The 24,027-nt window shown below is 42.0% G+C and overlaps 1 protein-coding gene across 2 annotated transcripts in view; it reads right to left on the bottom strand.

Annotated features, from left to right (window-relative positions):
* ALG9 (ALG9 alpha-1,2-mannosyltransferase) overlaps positions 1 to 24,027 on the bottom strand; it is a 79,349-nt gene that overhangs the window by 30,820 nt on the left and 24,502 nt on the right. The window contains exons 9-13 of one of the 2 annotated variants that reach the window (XM_075279790.1): positions 13,312 to 13,434; positions 11,116 to 11,273; positions 6,873 to 7,002; positions 5,674 to 5,821; positions 4,819 to 4,948 (exon numbers count right to left, since the gene is read on the bottom strand). In XM_075279790.1, coding sequence (XP_075135891.1) covers positions 4,819 to 4,948; positions 5,674 to 5,821; positions 6,873 to 7,002; positions 11,116 to 11,273; positions 13,312 to 13,434 — 689 coding nt within the window. The remainder of the gene's footprint in view (positions 1 to 4,818; positions 4,949 to 5,673; positions 5,822 to 6,872; positions 7,003 to 11,115; positions 11,274 to 13,311; positions 13,435 to 24,027) is intronic. The other variant, XM_075279791.1, reaches the window with a different exon arrangement.

The raw sequence follows: 24,027 nt of genomic DNA, 5'->3' as shown, positions 1-24,027 counted from the left end.
AGGTGTACCTAATAAAGTGGCCGGTGAGTGTATGTGCCAAGCCAAGTTTCACTTTGACCATATTTGTACAAATTGGTATAAAATGGACAATTTCTTTTTTCTTTTTTTGGAAAATCTTGCAGTGGACAAACTGTTAAAAAACTTTTCAAGAGAGTCAATTTTAAAAAGTGCTCATAATGGAAATGCATAAAATCTAAAAAGACAAGGAGAAAACAAATGGCAAGTCTACCTAAATGCTATGGCATGTTTGGTAAAATGTCTTGTTTAGGCTAAAAATCCATTTTGCAATTGGGTTTTAGTATAAAATTTCAGCTGTTTGTCTTCTGCGGCCTGCAAGTCTTCTCCTACATTGCAGGCTACTCAGTGCCATTCAGTGTAAAAGTTCTCTATGGGTTCTCTTCCTGCTCTCCTGAATGCTCAAAGTGCTGACGTCCCTTTTAACTTAATAGAACATGATCTAGTTTTAACCTTGCCCAATTTGGGAGCTATAACCCCTTTGGCATAAACAACAACTGGCAATTTGCTCTATTTGCCCAAGGAAGCAGGCGTGAAAGCCATGCAAACAAATGGCCAACCATGTAATACATGGACGCCCGTATCTGCTGAATCTGGAGCCATTCTCACAGATCTTCATCCAGGTTTATAGAGTGGGGTTCTAAATGGGGGATCATGCTCTTTGACAAACATGGACAGGGGTATATGACCTGCTAAAAACCACAGTCACCTGAGCCATCTATGCACATTTATAGTGGAGTCAGGAACCACAACTTCTGGATGAATTATGATATAGAGGAGAGCTCATGTATACAGCAGGTGAGCATATGTAAGCATATGTATAAGATGAATATCAGCTAGTCATTCATCCAATGTGTATGGTGTTGTGTCGACAACAGGGTCAAGATATTTATGCATGCCAGATCCTTGTGTTCTTGGAGCCACAGGTCTGGCAGCAGCTCACCCCTCTCTCTATTGAGAACACATGCATGCTCGGTACACGCTTATAGAGAGGAAGTCAAATATGTTAACTTACTCAATACAGAGACCCAGGATTCTATGAAATGCAAGCTGGCGCTCAATACATGTCCAAATATTATATCTGAAAAATCCCAAAATTAAATGTAGACCTTCTTATTTCTCCTAATAACCAATGCGCAAGTAGAGAAGGTGTTCACGGTGCAATGACGTCGGCCGCTGATCACTGCTTGCTGTGTGCAGTCAGAAATAGAAATGGTTCTGAGTCAGGTCTGCAAATAGAAGTGCAGGATGTTGGGTCCTATTCTAACTGAAGGCTGACAGATTACCAAGAAATCGAGCCCAGCATGTGAGAAACACAGCGGCATTTAAGCTAAAAAAGTTATTGACGTCACCGCAAATTAACACTGCGATCTGCAAAGACAATTGTGAGCACGACCAGAAGGGTATAATAAAAGGTATTCTATTGCATAAGGGGTGACCCATTAGGTCTTTATTTACAAAGCACAAACCTTAGCTGGAGCGCCAGAAAAAAATGACGCCACGCTGCGCTATAATCAAGCTGCTAAAAATACAGAATAAAAGTCATAGAAAATGTATAGTACATAGAAGGAAACAGCAGGCGCCAAAGCCAAGAACAATGTAGTCATGAGGATTACTGTACACTGTGCTAATACGACCTCAGAATAAGGCTTTCCTATTCACAGTGATGGGGTCAGTCTGGCCATATAAATTACAGATTTGCCCCCAAAATTATATAAGAGAATAAATGGTGAAAATTAATTGGAATAAATCCCCATTCTTTACATTACTAGGATGTCTCCTGACAGGCCTATCTTAGTACATACTTACATGAAATAACAATCCTGGAGAAACTGTGGTGTGTCGGTCCACTGTTATTCCTCCTGGAAATGGATGAAGAAATGGATGCTACTATTCCCATTGTTATAAGGGAAATGGTCCCTACACACTGTGGCACTGTCCAAGCAGACTGGCTCTCATTGTGTAGGGACGCACCCTATGGACAAGGGGAATGGTGGCATTCAGTTGTCCATTTATTCATGAATTTCCAGGAGGTATAACAGAGGAATGACACAATGCACAGGTGAAGAAAAGCCATTCCAGAATTAAGATAAGATAAGATATTCCTTTAGTAGTCCCACAATGGGGAAATTTCAGTGATACAGTTTCATAGATGGTACAGAGAGAGAAACACATACAAGCTCATGGCAGATAGAGAAATCCTAGGAATCATAGCAACTAAAACGAAAGAAACACAGACACACTGCAGGATCGTTTAGTTCTCTGTGTGGAGTGATGTTAATAATACAGCCGAATGTGGTTGGAGGACATGAGGAGGAGGGCAGAGCATGTAGATATAACAGGCAGAAAAACATTTTTGCAGAGGTGGGGGACATTATTTCATGGGGAATACATTTTCGTAGAGATACCGGGTACTATTTAACATCTTAAAGAGGACCTTTCATGGTTTGGGGTACTGGCAGTTCTATATACTGCTGGAAAGCGACAGTGAGCTGAATTCAGTACACTGTCGGCTTTCCCGATCTTTTACCCGAAGAGCTTTTTGTCCCGGTACCATAGCTCTTCATAGTCAGAATGGCGTTCTTGACAGTCAGTCAGGTACGTCCTTCTCCACAGCAGCGCCTATCGTGCTGTACAGTGTGCACGATACAGCACGATACAGCATCTATGGATGAGCACTGTGAGCAGAGGGAGGGGGCGTTCCTCCCCACTCACACTGTACAGCGCGATAGGTGCTTCTGTGAAGAAGGACGTTCCTGACTGACTGTAAAGAGCTACGGTACCGATAGCTCTTCACCCGGGGCACAGATCGGGAAAGCCGACCGTGCACTGAATTCAGCGCACTGTCGCTTTCCAGCAGTATATAGAACTGCCTGTGCCCCAAACCATGAAAGGTCCTCTTTAAAAAAAAAAAAAAAGTGTGACTGGGGTAGAGCATAAAGATTTTACTTTTTTATTTTATTTTTTTAATGTAGATTGTGAGCCTCATATATGTACATTTTTTCCCTATCAGTATGTCTTTGTAGAATGGGAGGAAATACACGTAAACACGGGGAGAACATACAAACTCCTTGCAGATGTTGTTCCTGGTGGGATTCGGGCCCAGGACTCCAGTGCTGCGAAGCTGCAGTGCTAACCACTGAGCCACCGTGTTGCCCCAAGATTTTACTTTTGGATGGCACATAACCTACATCTTTTGAAAACTGAGTCCAAAATGTATTGGAAAACAGTTTAATGTGTTATAAAACAATAACAGAGGACATATTCACCCTACCAGTCTCCGCATTGCCTGGCCCAGCAGTGACAGCCTAAGATGGACGGTCTCCAATCATTGCTGTAGTGGGTCACCACAGGGATACAATATCAATCGATACAGTACAGATCTATAATGTGTCTGCCTAGCCAAGAGGAAGGAGGAGCAGCCACAGGAGACAAATGGTGCTGTTTATAATAGGTTGGGAAGGTTATTATAGGATTGGATGGGCTGAAAGCCAACCGGTTCAATTCTCATGTCCTGTGATGGATGCTGCAGGTCAGAGATCAGTGTGCTGCTCACCAATGACATTGTCAGTCAGTCCCAAAATGTGAGACAAAGTGTTATGGTAAAGAACCTGACACACAACTGCTCTTTCTGTGCTTAGGAGTCCAGTGGGCGGTCTCATTTAATGACTAGCATCTCACCATAGGACCATGCACTCAGAGATGGCTGTCAGTCACCAAGTAGTACCGCCCACTGGACTCCTAAGCACGGAAAGAGCAAGCATTTGAATCAATAAATAACAATGTATAATGAATCGGTTAGCACAGATCAGTGTATCAATCTACTAAGCCTCTACTGCTCTATAATGTGCTGCCTGCATATAGCACCTCATGTATAATGTTCTATATAAAGTTCTGGAGATTTTTTTTTTTTTTTTTACCTTGACTCAAAGTCAAATCCGCTTAATTGTAATATTGGTCTCTCCGCAGTGTCTTTCACAACTTTGATAATTTTTTTTTCGAGCATTGGTTGCTGTGCAAACAGGAAGTCTCTCTCTGCAGCCTGCAGATACTATTGAGAACTACCAAGTGACCAGAGAGTCATCAAAATCCCACTCCCAGTTCTTCTGGAAAAATGCCTCCCGACCCTTGTTACTTACCGGATATAATCTGCTCACATACTGTACACAGCTCCCCTTTCTCTTGCAGTCTGTTGACCATGCCCCCATAATCCCCTCCACAGTTATCAGCAGCAGTTGGTGCAGCTTTCAGAACCTATGGTGGCATTATCCTCACAGTGTAAGGTCCTGGCATTTTTAAGGTATGAGTTCTGCTGTGATTTGCAGAAACAGGAAATAGACCTGGGCAGAGGTGCTGCACCTCGGTAGGGGTACCGGACATGGCTAGGGGTATCGGACATGGTTAGGGGTACAGGACACAGCTAAGGGTACCAGACACGGCTAAGGGTACCGGACACGGCTAAGGGTACCGGACACGGCTAAGGGTACCGGACACGGCTAAGGGGTACCACACACGGCTAGGGGTACCACACACGGCTAGGGGTACCACACACGGCTAGGGGTACCACACACGGCTAGGGGTACCACACACGGCTAGGGGAAGAGTGACAGCATGAGCTATAGCAGATTTTGAACTTACTTTAATGACTACCGTATAGCTAACAAAAAACAGTGAAGCCTCATTTTAAAATGTTTTCTAACGATTCCTGTGCAATATCAATGAACACATATAGATATCAAACAAAAGCATATATATATATATATATATATATATATATATATATATATATATATATTTACTCACATATCTAGAGGTCTCTTCCCGATTCTGATCATTCATGTCCTTTGGGATCATTCTTGTAGCTTGCCGTCCCTTGGCATAAGGTTTGGGGAGTTGCCCTCTGAACTCTGATTCAATGAACTGAAGTTGCCAACTATAATTGATAAATTCAAGATAAAAAATAAATAAATTACATGAGCTCATATCATATGAGGTCATCTTCCCCGACCTGTCTGTTTTGGTAAATATCTATTTGTTCCACGAAATAACATTTCTGGAGCATCTCTTCTTAGTCTAAGTTCACACAGAGTTTTTAGCAGGTGGATTTCGATGCGGAATTTGCATAAAAAAACACCTTCCAAATCCGCAATGGGAGTCAAGCAGATTTTCTCCATCTAGCTGATTTTGTCAACTACAGGAAAGAAAAGAGTCATGACTTTCTGCATTCCAAATGCCACTGAAATGAATGGGAAGCAGAAGAAAAAACTATGGGAAAAAATCTGCTCCTGAGATGGGAGGTGTTTTTGAAGCCGTGTGTGAACTTACCCTAATAATAGTGTTGTGTCATTCCTCTATTATTCCTCCCAAAAACTTACAAATATATTAACAACCAATTTTGCTATTCCCTTTGTCAAAGGGGTGTGGTTTTGCACAGTCTGGCACAGTCAGCACCAACTGGGCACTACCGTATCAGAATGAATAGGGAAACGCCTTGAGGTTTTAGGCATGATCATGAACCCAAAAAATAACCCTATGCATTTCCTGCAGATGGGGTATATTTTGTCATGTTAAGTATCCAGTGGACAAATTCCATATTAAGAGACGTCCTTCTCTTAACCCATGATATCCTGTACAACACGAAGAAAGGATCAAACTCACTTGTCCGGAAGAAGAAAACTACTTGGAAACCGATACCACTCTTTCCCCACACAGACATTCACAGTCTTGCTGTCCGGTACATTATGAAGAGTGGGGTCTTTGGCGATTCTGTAAAATTCAGGGTACAAGTCTAATGGTGCATGGTAGCCTGAAAAACAGAAGGGTTGGTAAAGGTAATATAATATCAGAAAAAGCCAATGTTTGGGATCAATAAACCACCAGCATGCTATTAATTGGGGTTTAGGGTCCCATTCATGAAAATGCCCAATTTCTGCTGAGGGTCCATGGCATAAGGGCATTGCACTCACTGAAGCCACTATGGATGCCTGTGCAGTGAAGTGAGTTGTACTGACCTCAGATTCACTGACCCTCACAGGGTAATGGGCTTCTTCAAGCTTTAATTCCTAAGGATATCGGCTGTATGATACAGAGGTTTGGGATCCCAAACGGAATGTTGATCTGCAAGTTACTATATATTCTATGGTGAGAAAACCCCTTTAAACGGATTCTATCATTAAAATTGTATTTCTTCCCCCTACCACGTCGGAATAGCTTTAAGAAAGGCTATTCTTCTCCTACCTTTAGAGGTGTTCTCCGGGCCGCCGTTCAGTAGAAATCCCTGTTTTTGTCGGTATGCAAATGAGTTCTCTCACAGCATTGGGGGCGGGCTCCAGCACTCAAACAGCACTGGGAGCATCCCCAATGCTGTGAGAGAACTCTTCAACATCGCCTTCATCTTCGTCTGAAACAGCCTCTTACACTTACTGTGTAAGCGTCCATTTTCTTGTGGCCAGCGGGCATGCACAGTCGGCTTTGCCCGAGGCCTAGAAGTTTGAACCCAGCGCCGGAAGTAGACGCAAAGAGAGACCGTTCCAGACAAAGATGAAGGTGGCGCTGGAGAGTTCTCTTGCAGCATTGGGGACGCCCCCAGTGCTGTTTTAGCGCTGGGGCCCGCCCCCAGTGCTGTGAGAGAACTCATTTGCATACTGATGAAAACCAGGATTTCTACGGAACGGCAGCCTGGAGAAGACATCTAAAGGTAGGAGAAGAATAGCCTTTCTTAAGGCTATTCCGAAGTGGAAAGCAGAGAAAATACAATTTTAATGATAGAATCCCTTTAAATTGGCCCCCATTCATGTCACACCCTTGATAAAAAGCCCCCAAACATAGAACAGAGTACACTTAAACAATAAACTCACCTCTGAACAGGGCGATGGAACGAGAAAAGGACAAGAGACCGAAAAGTAGGACAGTACCAATGGCAAGCCAGTTTGAAGAAACTGTATAATGCTCTAAACGGTAACGTTGGAATAAAAAATGGTAACATTTCTAGAACAAAAAAGACAAAAAATTTTTTTTAGCCAAATACATTTTTAAAAGAGCACATATACATTTGTTGGAAACCAGGACCCATTAAATTAGGTTTACCGGGCTTTAAGAACAGGCTTCATTTATTTGCTAGTAGGAAACAATCAGTCCCTAAATCAATGATAGTGCCATGTAGGGGACTTTATAAGAGCCGAAACATATATTTTTGGCCTCAAACAGAAAAACATGCATAGATAATATGGATATGTAAGTGCAAGGGGATGGACGTGATTTACCAGACAGCCAATATGGTGAGTAGATAGCAAATTGAAGGGAGTCTATCAGCTACAAAATCACTACTACAGTAAAAACAGTGGGGGAATTTATTAAGGTTGGTGTTTCATATGACAGTCTAAATCCTCTCCCCGCTGGTAAGAGAAGCAAAATTGACTGTGCACTTGCGTTCGCTGCAGCTACACTCCCAGCTTCCAAGATAGGTCGGGGGTCTCACCCCCCGTCTATCAGAAATGTATCCTCTAGGATACAGGATAAATATGTCACTTTTAAATAAGTTTCTTATTTTATGATTATATAGCAATAGCAAGTAAATAATAAACCTTAATTTTTTTTTAATTTTATTTAGCTCCCCTAGGGGATTTGAACCTGCGATCATAAGATCACTACCATAGACTACAACACAATTGTACTGCAGTCTATGCATTCTTGTCTTGTGGCTTGCCAGGCAGGTCTCAATAGTTGTATTACAGACAGGGTTAGAGATGTGGGCAGGGGGTTAGCAGCGGCCATATAAGCACTTAAAATGCTCTCTGATTGCGGTATTACCGCCAGATCTCTGCTATGTAATACAGTGGAGATGCAGCAGTTATGGCACTCTCTCTGCAGGTGCTATACTCTAAGACCCACCAGAAAGGTCAGGAATTGGTTTGCCAATTCTGTTAAACAGACTCCTTAAGGGTGAATTATTAAAGCGGCTTTCCCATCTCCCTGTTTCAGCAGTTTTCCGGTTGTCTCTTCTTCTCACTTCCTGTATTTCAATACTTATGCAGATCAGATAATATGCACACACTTGTGCCAAACTTGTGTGATCTGTGTGTTTACATAGAGAGATAACAGACCCTGATTTATCAGCAAACTGCAATAAGCTAAACTGATTGTCCTGCCGGCAGAGCAGTGAGTGACGTCACTTGTCCTACCTCACAGGTCCGGCGTTATGGCAACATTGTGTAAACAATGGAATGAATATGTTCACATAGCAGGCAAACAAAGCAGCTTTGCTAAAGGAATATATTTAGGAAAAATCTTCAATTTACATAAGCTACCAGTATAGACAGGGAATGCCCCCTTAAAATGGGAATAACTTTAATTGCCAATCCCTATTCCCGATCCCGTGCACATTATAAGCTTTATAGGCATAGTTCTGTTAATCTCGTTGTTAAAATCCCAACTATATCCTTACACTCTGGACATACAGTGTTTCAGTATTTGGGAATACAGCCAATTCTGAAATGGTCTTGTCCATTTGATGTTAAATATTTGAAGGGAACCTGTCGTATTAAACATGATGTCTGACCGGGGTGCTCCCACAAAATCATCTATCACTCACTGAGTAGGACCGCCCACTGGACTCTTAAGCACAGAAACAAAATGAATAAAACACCCTTTATACTGAAAATTTTCCCACAAACTATGTATCAATCTGCTCAGCTCCTTCTGTTGTATAACAACCTGCCCACAGACCAGACACCATGTTCAACCTGACAGGTGACAGGTCCCTTTAAGAAAAAACAACTCAAGCTTAAGGAGTAAATTGTATATTTTCTGGCACAGAATGAGTGATATGTTCAGTGTCCGCAATCGGAAAGTTCTTTATGACTCTCAAAAGCCTGACAATATAACAGATGATTGAGTATCTGAAATGGTCTGTTATTGCCAGACATTTTCCATTGTAAAACGGCGACATCGTATTGTTCCGCTCAGCGCTTCTTCTGTTCAGAAAATTTACAGCAATTTCATTGGGCAAATAGAAAATAGCAACAAGCAATATACAGATGGAGGCAGAATATTGTCTTACGTTTCATTCTGGAAGGTTATTGTTCTGGAAACCTCTTTGATCCAGCGCTTGTACACGTCTAACATTTCATATTCGCCACAATGACTTCAATTTTAAGATAGTCTTCTGATGTACAGAGATATAGACACTACATACAAGTATTTGTCTCAATCCGTAAGCTATCCTAGGATGAAGAGTCTTAAGAACACAGCCAACCACTGTGTCTACTCTTCATGCTAGGATCATTATCTACATGGCTAAGGGGGCAATAGGAGAAATACATCCAGGACACAAAAGAAGGATTCACTGTTTGATAAGTATCGGTATATAGTCATGGCCAAAAGTTTTGAGAATGACACAAATATTTATATTTTCACATGATCTGCTGCCCTCTGGTTTTTCTGTGTGTTTGTCAGATGTTTTTATCACATACAGAAATAGAATTGCAATCATATTATGAGTAACAAAAGCTTATATTGACAGTTAGAATGAGTTAATGCAGCAAGTCAATATTTGCAGTGTTGACCCTTCTTCTTCAGGACCTCTGCAATTCTCCCTGGCATGCTCTCAATCAACTTCTGGACCAAATCCTGACTGATAGCAGTCCATTCTTGAACAATCAATGCTTGCATTTTGTCAGAATTTGTAGGTTTTTGTTTGTCCACCCGTCTCTTGATGATTGACCACAAGTTCTCAATGGGATTAAGATCTGGGGAGTTTCCAGGCCATGGACCCAAAATCTCTATGTTTTGTTCCCTGAGCCATTTAGTTATCACCTTTGCTTTATGGCAAGGTGCTCCATCATGCTGGAAAAGGCATTGTTGATCGCCAAACTGCTCTTGGACGGTTGGGAGAAGTTGATCTTGGAGGACATTCTGGTACCATTCTTTATTCATGGCTGTGTTTTTAGGCAAGACTGTGCGAGAGCCGATTCCCTTGGCTGAGAAGCAACCCCACACATGAATGGTTTCAGGATGCTTTACAGTTGGCACGAGCAAAGACTGGTGGTAGCGCTCACCTCATCTTCTCCTAATAAGCTGTTTTCCAGATGTCCCAAACAATTGAAAAGGGGATTCATCAGAGAACATGACTTTCCCCCAGTCCTCAGCAGTCCACTCCCTGTACCTTTTGCAGAATATCAGTCTGTCCCTGATGTTTTTCTGGAGAGAAGTGGCTTCTTTGCTGCTCTCCTTGAGACCAGGCCTTGCTCCAAGAGTCTCCGCCTCACAGTGCGTGCAGATGCACTCACACCTGCCTGCTGCCATTCCTGAGCAAGCTCTGCACTGCTGGTAGCCCGATCCCGCAGCTGAGATACTTTTAAGAGATGGTCCTGGCGCTTGCTGATCTTTCTTGGGCGCCCTGGAGCCTTTTTGCCAACAATGGAACCATCTTTCCTTGAAGTTCTTGATGATGCGATAGATTGTTGACTGAGGTGCAATCTTTCTAGCTCCGATACTCTTCCCTGTTAGGCCATTTTTGTGCAGTGCAATGATGACTGCACGTGTTTCTTTAGAGATAACCATGGTTAACAGAAGAGAAACAATGATGCCAAGCAACAGCCTCCTTTTAAAGTGTCCAGTGGGGTCATTCTTACTTAATCATGACAGATTGATCTCCAGCCCTGTCCTCATCAACACCCACACCTGTGTTAATGGAGCAATCACTGAAACGATGTTAGCTGGTCCTTTTAAGGCAGGGCTGCAATGATGTTGAAATGTGTTTTGGGGGATAAAGTTCATTTTCTAGGCAAATATTGACTTTGCAAGTAATTGCTGTTAAGCTGATCACTCTTTATAACATTCTGGAGTATATGCAAATTGCCATTAGAAAAACTGAAGCAGTAGACTTTGTAAAAATTAATATTTGCATCATTCTCAAAACTTTTGGCCATGACTGTATGTCCAGTCATTGACATCTTCCTCGTTTAAAGGGGTTTTCTAGCCTCAGGGAATATTTTTGGACACTGATCGCCTATCCACAGGATCGTCCATCTATATCTGATCAGTATCTGAAACCTGGATTAATAATATCTTCCATCTAAACATAAGAAAAGTATCCATTACCTGCAGAGCAGAGAGGGCTACGGCCCCGCACAAGCAGATGAGTGGGTAGATCGGAAAGAGAAACCTCTCCTCTTTATGTGGCCGTGTGAAGAATATCAAAATCCAAATATACATTGGAGCCAACGTAAGCCAATAGGGTCTACCAAGATTCTGAACTGCTAGAGCAAAGATAATGATGTGGTTAGCAGGATACAACATGGGGGCAGATCATTTTCTGGCAATTAAAAGTCACTTAAAGCAAAAAGAGAACATTCATTTTTTTTGTAGAAAATGCAAATAAAATAGACACGTCCCTTTAATATTGGAATGAAAAGTTCACATTTGACAAATAAATCTCCATATTCTACACAAATAGTGTTACATCTCATCTTTCAGACCGCTTTCACTCAGAGCTGCATTCAAACTTCTGCTCTTCTGGCTTTTCTACCCAGAGAACAAAAGAATAGGGCATGTTGAAATTCAGCAGCCCAATCGTTCTCTTTCCCACCGCTGGGAGAGAGTTGGGAGGTCAACATATGATGTCCAGTCCTACTGAAATCAGTGGGTTGAACAACATTAAAGGGAGTCTATCATTAGAATTCCTTTGTGAACTAAGACCATGTCGGAATAGCCTTAAGAAAGGCTATTCTTCTCTTACCTTTATTCTGATCCGCTCCACTGTTATTTTGAGTCTTCCGAAAGAACAGGGGGCGTTCCGTTTTGATCAAAAAGCACGGGGGGGGTCCCCCGTTCTGTCTGAAGACTCTTCAGTGACACTTCTGTCTTTCTCTCCCGACTGCCTCTTTGCCGCGTCATCAGCTGAAAGAGTCAACTGCTCATTTTCCTGTGGCCTCTTACACGAGTGTTCATTCGGCCAAACTGACAAGCACAGTCAGCTCTGCCTGCTGAAGACGTGGTCGGGAGAAGACGACAGAGGCGTTGCTGGAGAGATTTTGGACAACACAGGCGACGCCCCCTGTGCTTTTTTGAGCAAAAGGAAATGCCCCCTGTGCTTTCTGAAGACTCATTTGCAGACGGCTAAAAAACTAAATAACATGGCCATGGGTAGTTGTTACTCTACAATTGCAGCACAATTGTGTTATCTTGTAATAGCACAAATTGTCTCTCGAACACACTTCGACGCAAATTCTGCTTAGAATTGGGGGAAAGAAAATTCCTGCAAACAGGACATTTCTCTCCGCTGGTTTCAGTATAAAACAAGTGGAAACCAGGCCGACCCAATTATAGTCTATGGGGTCCACAGGTTTCTGCAGGTAACCACTCTTTAAGCGGACAGGGTCTCCATCTTTTGGGTCCCCATTCAGACCTGAACTCTAGTGTGAGCCTAGCATTGGGCTACAGTCACATCTGCACTGGAGGTTCCCAGTGTGTAGGTGTATTTAAAAAAACCCCAAAAAACAAAACACGCCATGTAAAAATACCCTTCAGGGCACCACTTTAAGTGGTTAGGTGTCTGGTGAAATCTTATTGCAGTAGCCTCTTGCAAGACTGTACTGCGTTGTCATGAAGGGAAATCTCTCAAAAGTAAGATACCTATAATAACTCAGCTAAGAATTGAAGTTTTTACTACAGCTGGAGACTGCAGATGTCTAAACTGAAAATCTCCACAAAGTACCAACTAAGAACAGGGTCAGAGTGCAGAAGCTTAAACTGGGCTGTTTAATTGTTTATATATATGAGAAATAGTTGCCCTGCTCTTTGGATGTACAAACTACTTGACTGTATGACAACAGCGTGTAATGAAAAGGTTTCATTTATTAAAAAAAAAAAAAAATTAGGGGTTGTTGAGACTTTTTTATTTTTTTTAATTAGGTTAGGGAAGGGAAAAAAAAAAAAATCACCTGTCCCCGATGCTCTGGTGTCTCCCAGTGTGATCCAATCCTGCTGCACCATTGTCTTCTTCTGGTGGATGTCCCAATCAGCGGCCTTAGCAAAGGACATGGGACGTCCCTACCTGTGACATCCTCGGGTCTTATTCTTAGGCAACTGATTGGCCTCAGCAGAACACAGAATGTCACAGCCAGCGAGGACTTCCGCAATAGAAGACAGCCGAGCAGCAGGACAGAGGAGCATCGGGAACAGGGAAGTAAGGTTTTTTGTTTTTTCCACTTCTTCCAGCCTAATAAAATAATAAAGTAAAAATTAGCCTGGAAACCTTTTTAAGCCTTATACAAAGATAAATCAACAAATCCTTACTATTAATTTTCTGCAGCAGATGCTCCATCAGCCACGTCAAGGGCAAAGCAAACAGAGCCATAATGAAGACAACGTTGAAGTTGAGGAAGCCATTGATGAAGTAGAAGGGCCAAGGTTCTGTGCCTGAATGGAAAAGAACAATTTCTGGTCAGCTCACTAAAGCAAATGATATTAAATAAAATAAATAAAAAAAAAAATAGACCGAACCTCCTGAAAAACCAGGGAACGACATAGGAGCCAGCTGGATCATTTCAAGGACATCCACCAGGTCCAAAATGCCTCACAGTTTTGTGTAGAGGCCTTAAAGAGGACCTTTCATTAGATTGGGCACGGGCACTTCTATATACTGCTGGAAAGCTGACAGTTCGCTGAATTCAGCACACTTTTGGCTTTCCCACTCTGTACCCCAGGTAAAGCGCTATCGGTCCCGGTACCGTAGTGCTTTACAGTCAGTGCCCAATCTGATGAAAGGTCCTCTTTAAATAGGAGCTGAGATATTCTCTTGTGTCCACAATCCAATGAAGCAATGCAGAGATCATCATCTTTTTATGGACATTCCAGTCAATCTTTAAGTGCCCTCGAGCAGGTCTACTTTGCCAGATTTCCCTACAAACAGTCTCCTCTGGAATTGTTACCCAAAGCCGACCAGTTAGTTACCAAGGACAATTTTAGCCTCTGTCTGAAGGCAAATCAGGCTGAAGACCCCGGACACATCAGACAGTCGGCCAGCCTGCCAAAATCAGCAGTTTTAGCCAACAATAATTTAATGGGGCTAGTAATAAAAAAAACACAAACAAAAAAACCAAAAACACACATACCTGTAATAAAGTATTTAGTCACCAAATAGATTTCTGCAGTAACCTGAGAGTTTGGTCACCTGACGCTGTTGTATTCCATATACGTAAATTTGACGTGGTGATGTTATATACTCACCTTCATTCAATGGGGGCAGAGTTACTAAACTTCTTTAATAGACAGGGCAAGCTTAAACTAGACAGTCTTAAACTGTGCCATATCTGGTGCGTATATAGACTGGCTAGACTAAGTTTACACCACCTATTATCCTGCTTACCTTCAGAGATAAAATGCGCCTACATTTCGGTGCACAGTGTTGCCTCTGAAGTCCTGTCCATTTCTACTAAATCCCACCCCCTTGTCAAACAAGATATAGAAAGTGTCTTAAACAGTTAGAGCGTAACTAAATTTTTGAACAGCATTTTGTGTCATTCATACATTTTGTAATATACTTTATGAACAGATTTTGGCTCCTTTATGTGAAATCCTCCATTCTTACCATTGTTTCTGTATTGAGAGCTGTTCCTGCCTCTCACTGAATGTTACTGTGTATGGAGTCCGGGCCTATGTAATATAGGAGGGGAGGGTCACTACAAACAGTTCTATCTCAGGCATTATAAAACGTACAAACTTGATTTTGGTGTCATATGAGAGAGGAGTTCTTGAACAAGACACTCTCCGAAGAGATCATTGGTTGAAAACAGTCGAGTTTGGGATTTTTATATCATATGTATTACATAAAGTTTCATATAAATATCCTAATCCAAGTAATGTTTTCAAAAGACAATCTCCTCTTTCTTTTGACACCAAAATCAAGTTTGTACAATTTATAATGTCTGAGATATGACTGTTTGAAGAGACCCTCCCCTTATTTTCCCTTATGTTACACAGCTCCCTACTCCATGCACAGTAACATTCAGTGAGATCAATACAGAAACAAGGGAAAAGTGTGCAAAATTTGTTAATCAAGTATACTGCAAAATTTATTTATGACACAAATACTACCAGATAATAAAAAGTTATCCGAAAGTTTACTTATACTTGAATACATTGGATACATGTATCGATGCCAGTTTTTTGGGACAAATTGAGCAAGAATTCTGGCACCTTTCCAATAGTAAATCTGCCCCATTGTCTTGAAAAATATGCAAAAGCATCATCTGGAGAAACATATTTTAATAAGGAGCAGACCCAAATATACAGCGTATTAACCCCTCTTGACATGACCATTTTCCACTTTCTTCTTTTACATTCTGCCTTTCAAAAGCCATTACTTTCCTAGTCATGTGTGGGGCTTGTTTTTTGCAGGTTAAGCTCCGTTTCCTAATAGCCCCGTTTAATATTACATACCAAGTAATGGGAAGCTATATATGAAGAAGTTGAACTGTGGAAAAAGTCGATGGCCCATTTATTATACCAAGCCTTTATGTGAAACATATTTGTAATGAATTTCTAAGAATTTATTTTTCATTTGCTATGTCGCTATCTATATTTTTTTTTAAAAAAAAATATGGGAGTTGTAGTTTTGCAACAGCTGCAAGGCCACATTGACAGGTGACTCTGCAGCTGTACGGGGACGCATAGAGTGTTTTTTCTACTGTTATATATATTCTAGGGAAAGGAGTGATTTAGAACTTTTATTTCATATTTTTATAGCTTTTTTTTTTTTTTTTACTATTTTATTCCCCCCCGGGGGCTTGAACCTGCGGTCACTTGATTGCAAGTCCCATAGACGGCAATACAACTGTATTGCCGTCTATGGGACATTCTGTATATTAGTATTACGGCTGGTCATAGACCCAGCCGCAATACTAATATAGCAGTGACAGGCCTGGGAGCCTCATTAGGCTCCCGGCTGTCACCCGAACAGGTCGGCTCTTGCGATATCGCCGCACAGGAGCCGGCCTGCAACTTTACAGGTATAGGGCCGGTGGGGACCGGCCCCAGGGGAGAAGGGGCCGCCAATCCAGACTAAGACCCGGCATCCGCTGTACTAGAGAGGCGGATGCCGGGGAGGGATAGACGCCGGGGCCTGAGACATCGCTGCCCTGCCCTGCATGAAGCCAGCGGCGGGGGGACGGAGGAGCGGAATACCGTAGCATCGCCCCTGCCGCTGCTGGCTTCATGCAGGGCAAAGGAGCGCAGCGATGTCTCAGGCCCCGGCACCTGCATCTATCCTTCGTCGGCACCCGCCTCTCTATCACAGCGGGTGCCAGGCGCCACATTCGGACTATAAGACGCACCCTTCTTTTCCCCCCAAATTTTGGGGAAAAAAAGTGCGTCTTATAGTCCGAAAAATACGGTATATCCTGCAGTTTCCGCTTTGTCCACTAAGCCTAAAAATAGGCGGAAAGTTGTGAATTTCAGTCATCTCATTTACGTCATAGACAGTATAACAATAGAAGATAACACCTATGTAAGTAGCACCCATAGTGACCCATCTTTGCATCTACTACTAATAGATAATGTCACAGCTTATCTCTTCCCCCTGCCTGTACACAGTATGTGTAGAAGACTCTCCCACAGATATCACTGAGTTGGCTCCAGACTATTGCTACCTATGGCTATAACTATGCATAAAGCATATCATGAGATGGCAGCACCATAATCATGTACAGAAAGTAGAATAAATCACAAGCTAAAAATAAAAATACAGATTAGTACAAGTGATATATTTCACTATCTGGTTTTAACAAAAAAATTTTTTAAAAAAATTGGCGATACATTCATTTTAGGTCAACATGATCCACTATAGACGGTCAAAAGATTCAAAGGCTTCTATACAAGTAAGAGAAAATTTGACCAAACATGACAATTTCAGTAGGATTAACTGACTATTTTAGGCATATAGGTCCTTACTGACTCCCCCCTGCCCCCAACAGATTATATTGGGACAAAGAAGAATGGGGCATATCAAATTTTATAATGCCCGATCCTTTGGTTTTAGGGAGAAAAGCTGCCACAAAAGGTATCCAACAGCAGCTTACTGCCCCCTCCCCACACACATACAAACAAGCTTGGTGCGCCTCCTGCTGCAAGATAACATGTGAGCATCATGGCACCAGGCTTGGAGATTTGGACAATCCATATGATAAACTATAAGTAATCCAACAAATGTAGAAATCAGTCGGCACTACTCTCAAGTCTGATCTATTTCCATAATACAGGACGCCGTAGCTTTGAGAATCCCATCGGCGCTGAGCTCCCAAAATGTACTGTAAAATAGACATACATAACCAAAACTCAAAAATGGTGAAATAGAAGAGCGGAAACTCAAAAATTCTTGTATAAAGTTTTTTATTTCAACTCATGTACCAGCTGTAACTTATTTTTGTATCACTGCTCTCATAAAAACCATGAAGATGGTTTTTACGAGCCAACATAAACCAAGATTTTTATGCAAGAATTGTTGATTTGCTGCTCTTCTATTTGGATATTTTTGAGTTTTTTTTGGCCGGGGCTACACTCTGACTTTTTGTAGCTCTGCTAATTGATTTTAACCCTTGAGCTACAGCAGTAGCCCAAAGGATAACATACAACTCAACTGAAGTCCTTTGGACTACAGGTGTAGCTCAATAGATAAAGTCGAATCTGTAGCGCTGCGAAAAGTCACACAGTGTAGCCCTGGTCGTAAAGAGGTTGTCCAGGAAAAAAACCCAAAACCTCACCTGTCCTCGGTGCTCCAGTGTCCTCCCAGCGCGGTCCGATCCATTGTCCTCGGTGCTCCATTGTCTTCTTGAAGTGAAATTCCTCACCGGCCAAATCCTCTCCCAATGATCCCTATACGTGACTGATGAGGCCTCAGTAAGGGACCCTGGACGCCACAGGAAATGACATCATGTGTACTTTGCGGAGGCTGCTGACTGGACAACAATGAATCGGCAGGACCAGACCGCACTGGAAGGCACTGGAGACAGGAGAATAGGATTTTTTTTTTTCACCTCCCCCGACCTATGTAAAAAAAAAATACACTTTTTGCCCAGACAACCCCTTTAAAGTATATATAAGATATTAGGAATATTGTCGATTTAACGTGAACCCAAGGATGCCATTGCAAATGGACAGTAAAAATAGAAGCCTCTGTGAATTTTCCCAAGTCATAAAGGATGATCCTCAACGGAAGCGACTGCCGTAGAAGAACAAGATAGCTGCCATTGTCTACCTTTCCGAAATAACTAAAGTGAAGTATCAGGACAACACTGGAGAAATTTCTATGCCAGGAAAGCTCTTCCAATCACACCATGTTGCGTGCACTTCTCCTGTACCACAATGATTAAACACTCCAAGTGTGATGGAACACGTCAAGTGTACTTATTTCAGCTAGACAGTAAGCAGCGCGTTTAAGGCTACGAGTAGATCAGGATTACGTACCATTTATACGCCTGCAGGTTTTCATTAACTTCAATGCTGCCGTTTAGCGCCTGAGGGTTCTCAACTATCACTTCAACTCTTCAGAGACAATAAGCGACAGGAGAAACGCAACCTGATCATTTCGCTCGCAACAGATTTGGAGCGGAGATTTCACTTTGGGCTAGATGTACAATGCACACAACAGCAAGTACGTCTACTACTCCATACTCTTTGGGAGAGACGTCCAGAGCTGGATGGAGAATTCTAACATTTAAGCAGTTAATTACAATAATTTATGTGGTTTTGAAGAATTTTCTTATGATTGGGGATTTTTAGAGTTACATGAATGGGTATTCCCATCACGGACATTTATGGCATATTCAAAGGATATGATGAATTGATAGACAGGAGGCTCCGGAGGGCTCGGGCCCTAAAACAACAATGGTCCAGCAAAAGGCACACACAAATCTGCAGTTGTATTTTTAGTGGCACTGGTTTTTGTTTTTGAGTACATTAAATTTGTTCGTTTTTATAATCTATTTTTGGGGGTGAAGGAAGGTAATAAGAAAACAATGCTGTACTTGTAATACTTCCCAACCAATCAGTACCCAAGCAATTGAGTAGTGGTTTGCAGAGGGACAGACAAAGGCAGCCCCTGCCCTCAATATCTGTCATTTAATTTGACTTTTCGGGATAAGATGCAATGTGGGTGCACACGAGGAGTGACTTTCTATCTCTTCCTTTTCGGAGTTATATTCTGCAATATAATCAGTCTAAAGGAGCGTTTACACTAGTGTCGGTGTCCGTCAGACAGTGTCCGATGCTAATGTCCGTGGAAAATACAGGTTTTTGCTGTCTGCTTGAAAAATCGGACATTTTTGTGAACGGACAATTAAGGACAGACACGGACCGTAAAGAACGCACATGATGTCCCATTAAAATCAATGCAAAATGTAACGGACACAACTAGTGTCCAATGCTAACGTCTGTGCAAGATTTTGCGCGGACATTAGCATCGGACACCGACGGTAGTGTAAACCCTGCCTAAGGCTGCGGACACACCAGCATTGGGTAACCATTTGGGGACTCTGTCTCCCATTCCACTTAAAATGTGCAGAGAAAAGTCCTGCAAGCATTCTAGTCTATGGGGTCCGCAGGTAACTGCTTTTTAAGCAAATAGGGTTTCTAATTTTCAGGTCCGGTTGAGGAAGGCCGAATGCTAGTGCAAATCTAGCGTAAGCCAAGATTTCTTCTCTTATTTCCTGCACTTTATGATCACTCCCACCCCAGACATACTGAATTTCACCATGGTGGGACCTTATCCTATTAATATTATAAATGTGAAAGTTTGTGAGTTTGTGGGTTTGTGTGTTTGGATGTTTGCATGTTTGGATGTTTGTTCCTCAATCACGCAAAAACCGCTCCACCGATTTGGCTGAAATTTTCCACAAACATAGTTAATACACCCGATTAAACAATAGGCTACTTTTTGTCACAATATCGCACATACGTTTTTCCCAGGACCCCCACAAAACCCAAACTCACACCACTATCTCTGCAATCTCACACACTTTGGACCCCGATTTGGCTGAAATTTTCCACAAACATAGTCCCTACAATCAATGGCGCAATAGGCTACTTTTCGTCACAATAGCTCACATACGTTTTTCCCAGGACCCTTTGGATGTTCGGATGTTTGGCGGTCAATCACGCAAAAACCGCTCCACCGATTTGGCTAAAATTTTCCACAAACATAGTCCCTACACTCGATTGCGCAATAGGCTACTTTTCGTCACAATAGCGCACATACGTTTTTCCCAGGACCCTTTAGATGTTCGGATGTTTGGCGGTCAATCACGCAAAAACCGCTCCACCGATTTGGCTGAAATTTTCCACAAACATAGTTATTACACTGGATTGCGCAATAGGCTACTTTTCGTCACAATAGCACACATACGTTTGTGCCAGGACCCCCACAAAACCCAAACTCACACCACCATCTCTGCAATCTCACACACTTTGGACCATAGCAAGCCACAAAATTCATATTGCCCTCTACAGCCTCGCCCCTAACCCCACACAATCACATATACATAGACTTTACCACTTTGCCCCTCACCTTAACGATTCTCCAGGAGGCTCTCTTTAACGCTCCGGAGCAGCCATGTTTGCCCCCACCACTCTGACAATCCGCGACACCGCCCACCCATGTCAATACCCCTAGGCGGTCTAATAAATGCAAAAAAAAAAGTTTAAAAAAAGTAAAAAAAATATAAAAACAATAAATAAAAAGGATTAAAAATTCAAATCACCCCCCTTTCCCTAGAACACATATAAAAGTAGTTAAAAACTGTGAAATACATACATGTTAGGTATCCGCGCGTCCTAAATCGCCCACTCTACAAAGCTATACAAATATTTTTCCTGTTCGGTAAAAATGGTCAAAAGTGCCAAACTGCCATTTTTTCACTGTTTTGATTCTGCTAAAAATTTGAATAAAAAGTGATCAAAGCAATAACATTTCCCAAAAATGGTAGAACTACAAAGTACACCCGTTCCCGCAAAAAAAGACGCCCTATACATCCCCGTACACGCATGTATAAAAAAAGTTACGGCTGTCGGATTATGGCGACTTTTCAAAAAATAATTTTTTAACACAGTTTTGGATTTTTTTTTAAGGGGTCAAAATGTAAATAAAACCATATAAATTTGGTATCCCCAGAATCGTAACGAAACACAGAATACAGGGGACATGTCATTTTGGTTGCACAGTGAACGCCGTAAAACCAAAGCCCGTAAGAAAGTCGCAGAAATGCATTTTTTCTTCAGATCCACCACATTCTGAATTTTTTCCCTGCTTCCCAGTACATTATATAGAATAAATAATGGTGGCATCATGAAGAAAAATTTGTCCCAGGAAAAATTAAGACCTCATATGGCTCTGGGAGCGGAGAAATAAAAAAGTTATGGGGTTTAGAAGGAGGGGAGTCAAAAACGAAAATCAAAAAAATGCCATCGGCGGGAAAGGGTTAACTTCAAATACCTCAGTCCCAAAGTCACTATGTAAAGTTTCTCACAACACCGTATATATAGCAGCTCAAATACAAAGTAACTTCAACACAAAAGTCTCACGTATTCTCTGAATTACAGCAAAAACAAGATACAAACTTACATTTCATATCCCATACCTTATACACAGTACGAAAACCTTACCCACGTCTGTATATACCCACTGCTACAATCACCGCAGACGAAGTCGCGGGTACCAGCTAGTGTTATCTAATACTTGAGTCATCTGAGTCATGTGACCAGACTTTTGTCTCAAAACAGATACAACAGGGAATTTCAGAGTGAAAGTTGATTTTTCAGACGGTAGGACAAGAGAAATAGCCTGATAGGAGGTGAAAAAGACATTTCTCTTTGATAAGACGTATTACAAAGCTTCTTACAATCACTTGTACTGTTCACTTATGCAAAGTCTGATGTAATGACAGTACCAATTTAACTGCAAAGGTGGCTACTGACCATATTAACTAAGGGGTCAAACTGTCAAGACTGCAACTAGCCCTGAGCAGTTGCAGGCAGAGTCCAGATATGGCCTGCTCCTGTGCAAATTTCCTGGGGACATAGGGCAGTGTCCATGAGATTTCTATTACAGATACATGGATATGCATCATGATGTAGGAACTAGCATCCTGCCATGACTGATATACCCCTCATCGGCAGTTATGGTGTTAATGGGGTATCCCCCTTTATATATTGCTAGGCTATGCCATCACATTGATGTTGGGTCCAACCTCTAGGTCCTCAATGATTCTGAAATGGGAATGGGGACTGGATTAAGCCACCTGTGCAGGGGAACTCCACTACCCACACAGTACATGTCCCAGATGTCCTATGGGCTTCCATAGTTTGTTAGCCAACAGCTGCCTTTCAAAAAACAGCTGTACATCCATTTTTTAATGTTTATTTTACAAATTTTAGTTACATAGTCTTGAAAAAGAGACCAGGGCTCAAGATGTATTGTCCAGCTATGGAAAATAAAAATTAATTTACCAGTACTTACGTAATCTACCATCTAGTGTCATTCACCTTGGCCATCTATCATCCATTGCTGTGCACCAGGAGTATCCCAAGAGACCTCCCAGACTGAAGAACTGAGGCAGCCATCTTGTAGGAGTGTCACCAGTGAAGTGTTGTACCTAGGGCTTGGCGATTATGACCTAAATCAAAATCGATCAGGTATTTTACTTGGATTACGATTAATGGCGATTATTTATGCCATGCCCCTTTACACTACGGCATTTTTACAGTACAAATACGCGTTGGGCGAACCTTGTGAGGATCCCTGGTGGCTTGGCTTGACGAACACGGCACAACTGAAACGGTTATTATAGTTTGGGGTCTCTTCAGAACCTGGAGTATAATAAGTGGAGGTCCAGGGAAAGTTATCAAACATAAAACACAGTGTTACTCACCTCTCCTGGGCTCCGGCACAGTTCTTTGTTCTCTTTGGCACTTCTGCCTGACATTAGGGACCGTGAGGCTTGTGATTGAGCCTCAGTAGTCACATGGGTCATGCTTGCATCTATGCGCCTTGCCGGAACCCAGGAGAGGTGAGTAACAGTCACCAAGTCCAATTGCGACGTGTTTGATCCAAACAGGTAGGACATAGCAAATATTGTAATAACCAAATCACGTAATGTGAATGAACCCTTACTGTTTACTATACATTTACTTCCATATGTTCAGTCGGAAACTATAATTGATCTATGGAGGATATTGATTTGGAGGCTGCAGGTAAACGTACAATGACCTGTTTGCGAAATCAAGAATAAGAATTCCTTATAGTAAAGAACAAAGGATGGGTCACTGTTTAAACAAGAGGCGGCAGACGGCGATCCCTGCTGGAATAGCGGACGGTGTGACGTGCGAGTGACAATACGCGTCAGACATGGACAAGTCACTTAACATTCCATCAGTAAACAAACACTTTATGAGAGCGCTCCGACGATAAACCTGTCACATATCCAGTGTGAATGATGTGAACGACGGCTTAATGGGACAAGCAGAAGTAATGGCTTTACACTTGAAAGAAAGGGGAATTATTTGTATGATATTACAGGAATAAAAAGTCAATGATTTAACAGATTACCAGACGTGAGCACATAACGGTGGTGGTGGCCGAATGTATCCGACTATTCTGTATGCTAGTCCACACAGTCATCACCAATCCATGTCATTCTGCCATGATCATAGGAATAGCAATGCAATGGACCTGCAAATCCACATTTAAAGAGAACTTTTCAGCATTGCGATCAACTCCAGTTCTTAGCATTTGTTAATAGCTGCTGCTTCACTGATTCCAGCACAACCGGAAATTTTTTCTGTAGTCCCCACCATTCCTGAGCAATCAGTGCAGTTAGTTTTCATGCCTGAACCGTCATGTGGATGGTGTCCGTCAGAAGCAGTCAAAGGGAAGTGATGGACAGTATCGGAGTCTATATAACATATGAAGCACCAAAACTAACACTTATTGCTCAGGGATGGTGGGGACTAAAAATTTTGTAC

Source organism: Leptodactylus fuscus, chromosome 6 (genome assembly GCF_031893055.1).
Source record: "Leptodactylus fuscus isolate aLepFus1 chromosome 6, aLepFus1.hap2, whole genome shotgun sequence".
In the NCBI taxonomy this organism is placed as follows: domain Eukaryota; kingdom Metazoa; phylum Chordata; class Amphibia; order Anura; family Leptodactylidae; genus Leptodactylus; species Leptodactylus fuscus.
The sequence above is the reverse complement of the archived record's forward strand: the minus strand, read 5'-3'. Positions and strand labels throughout refer to the sequence as shown.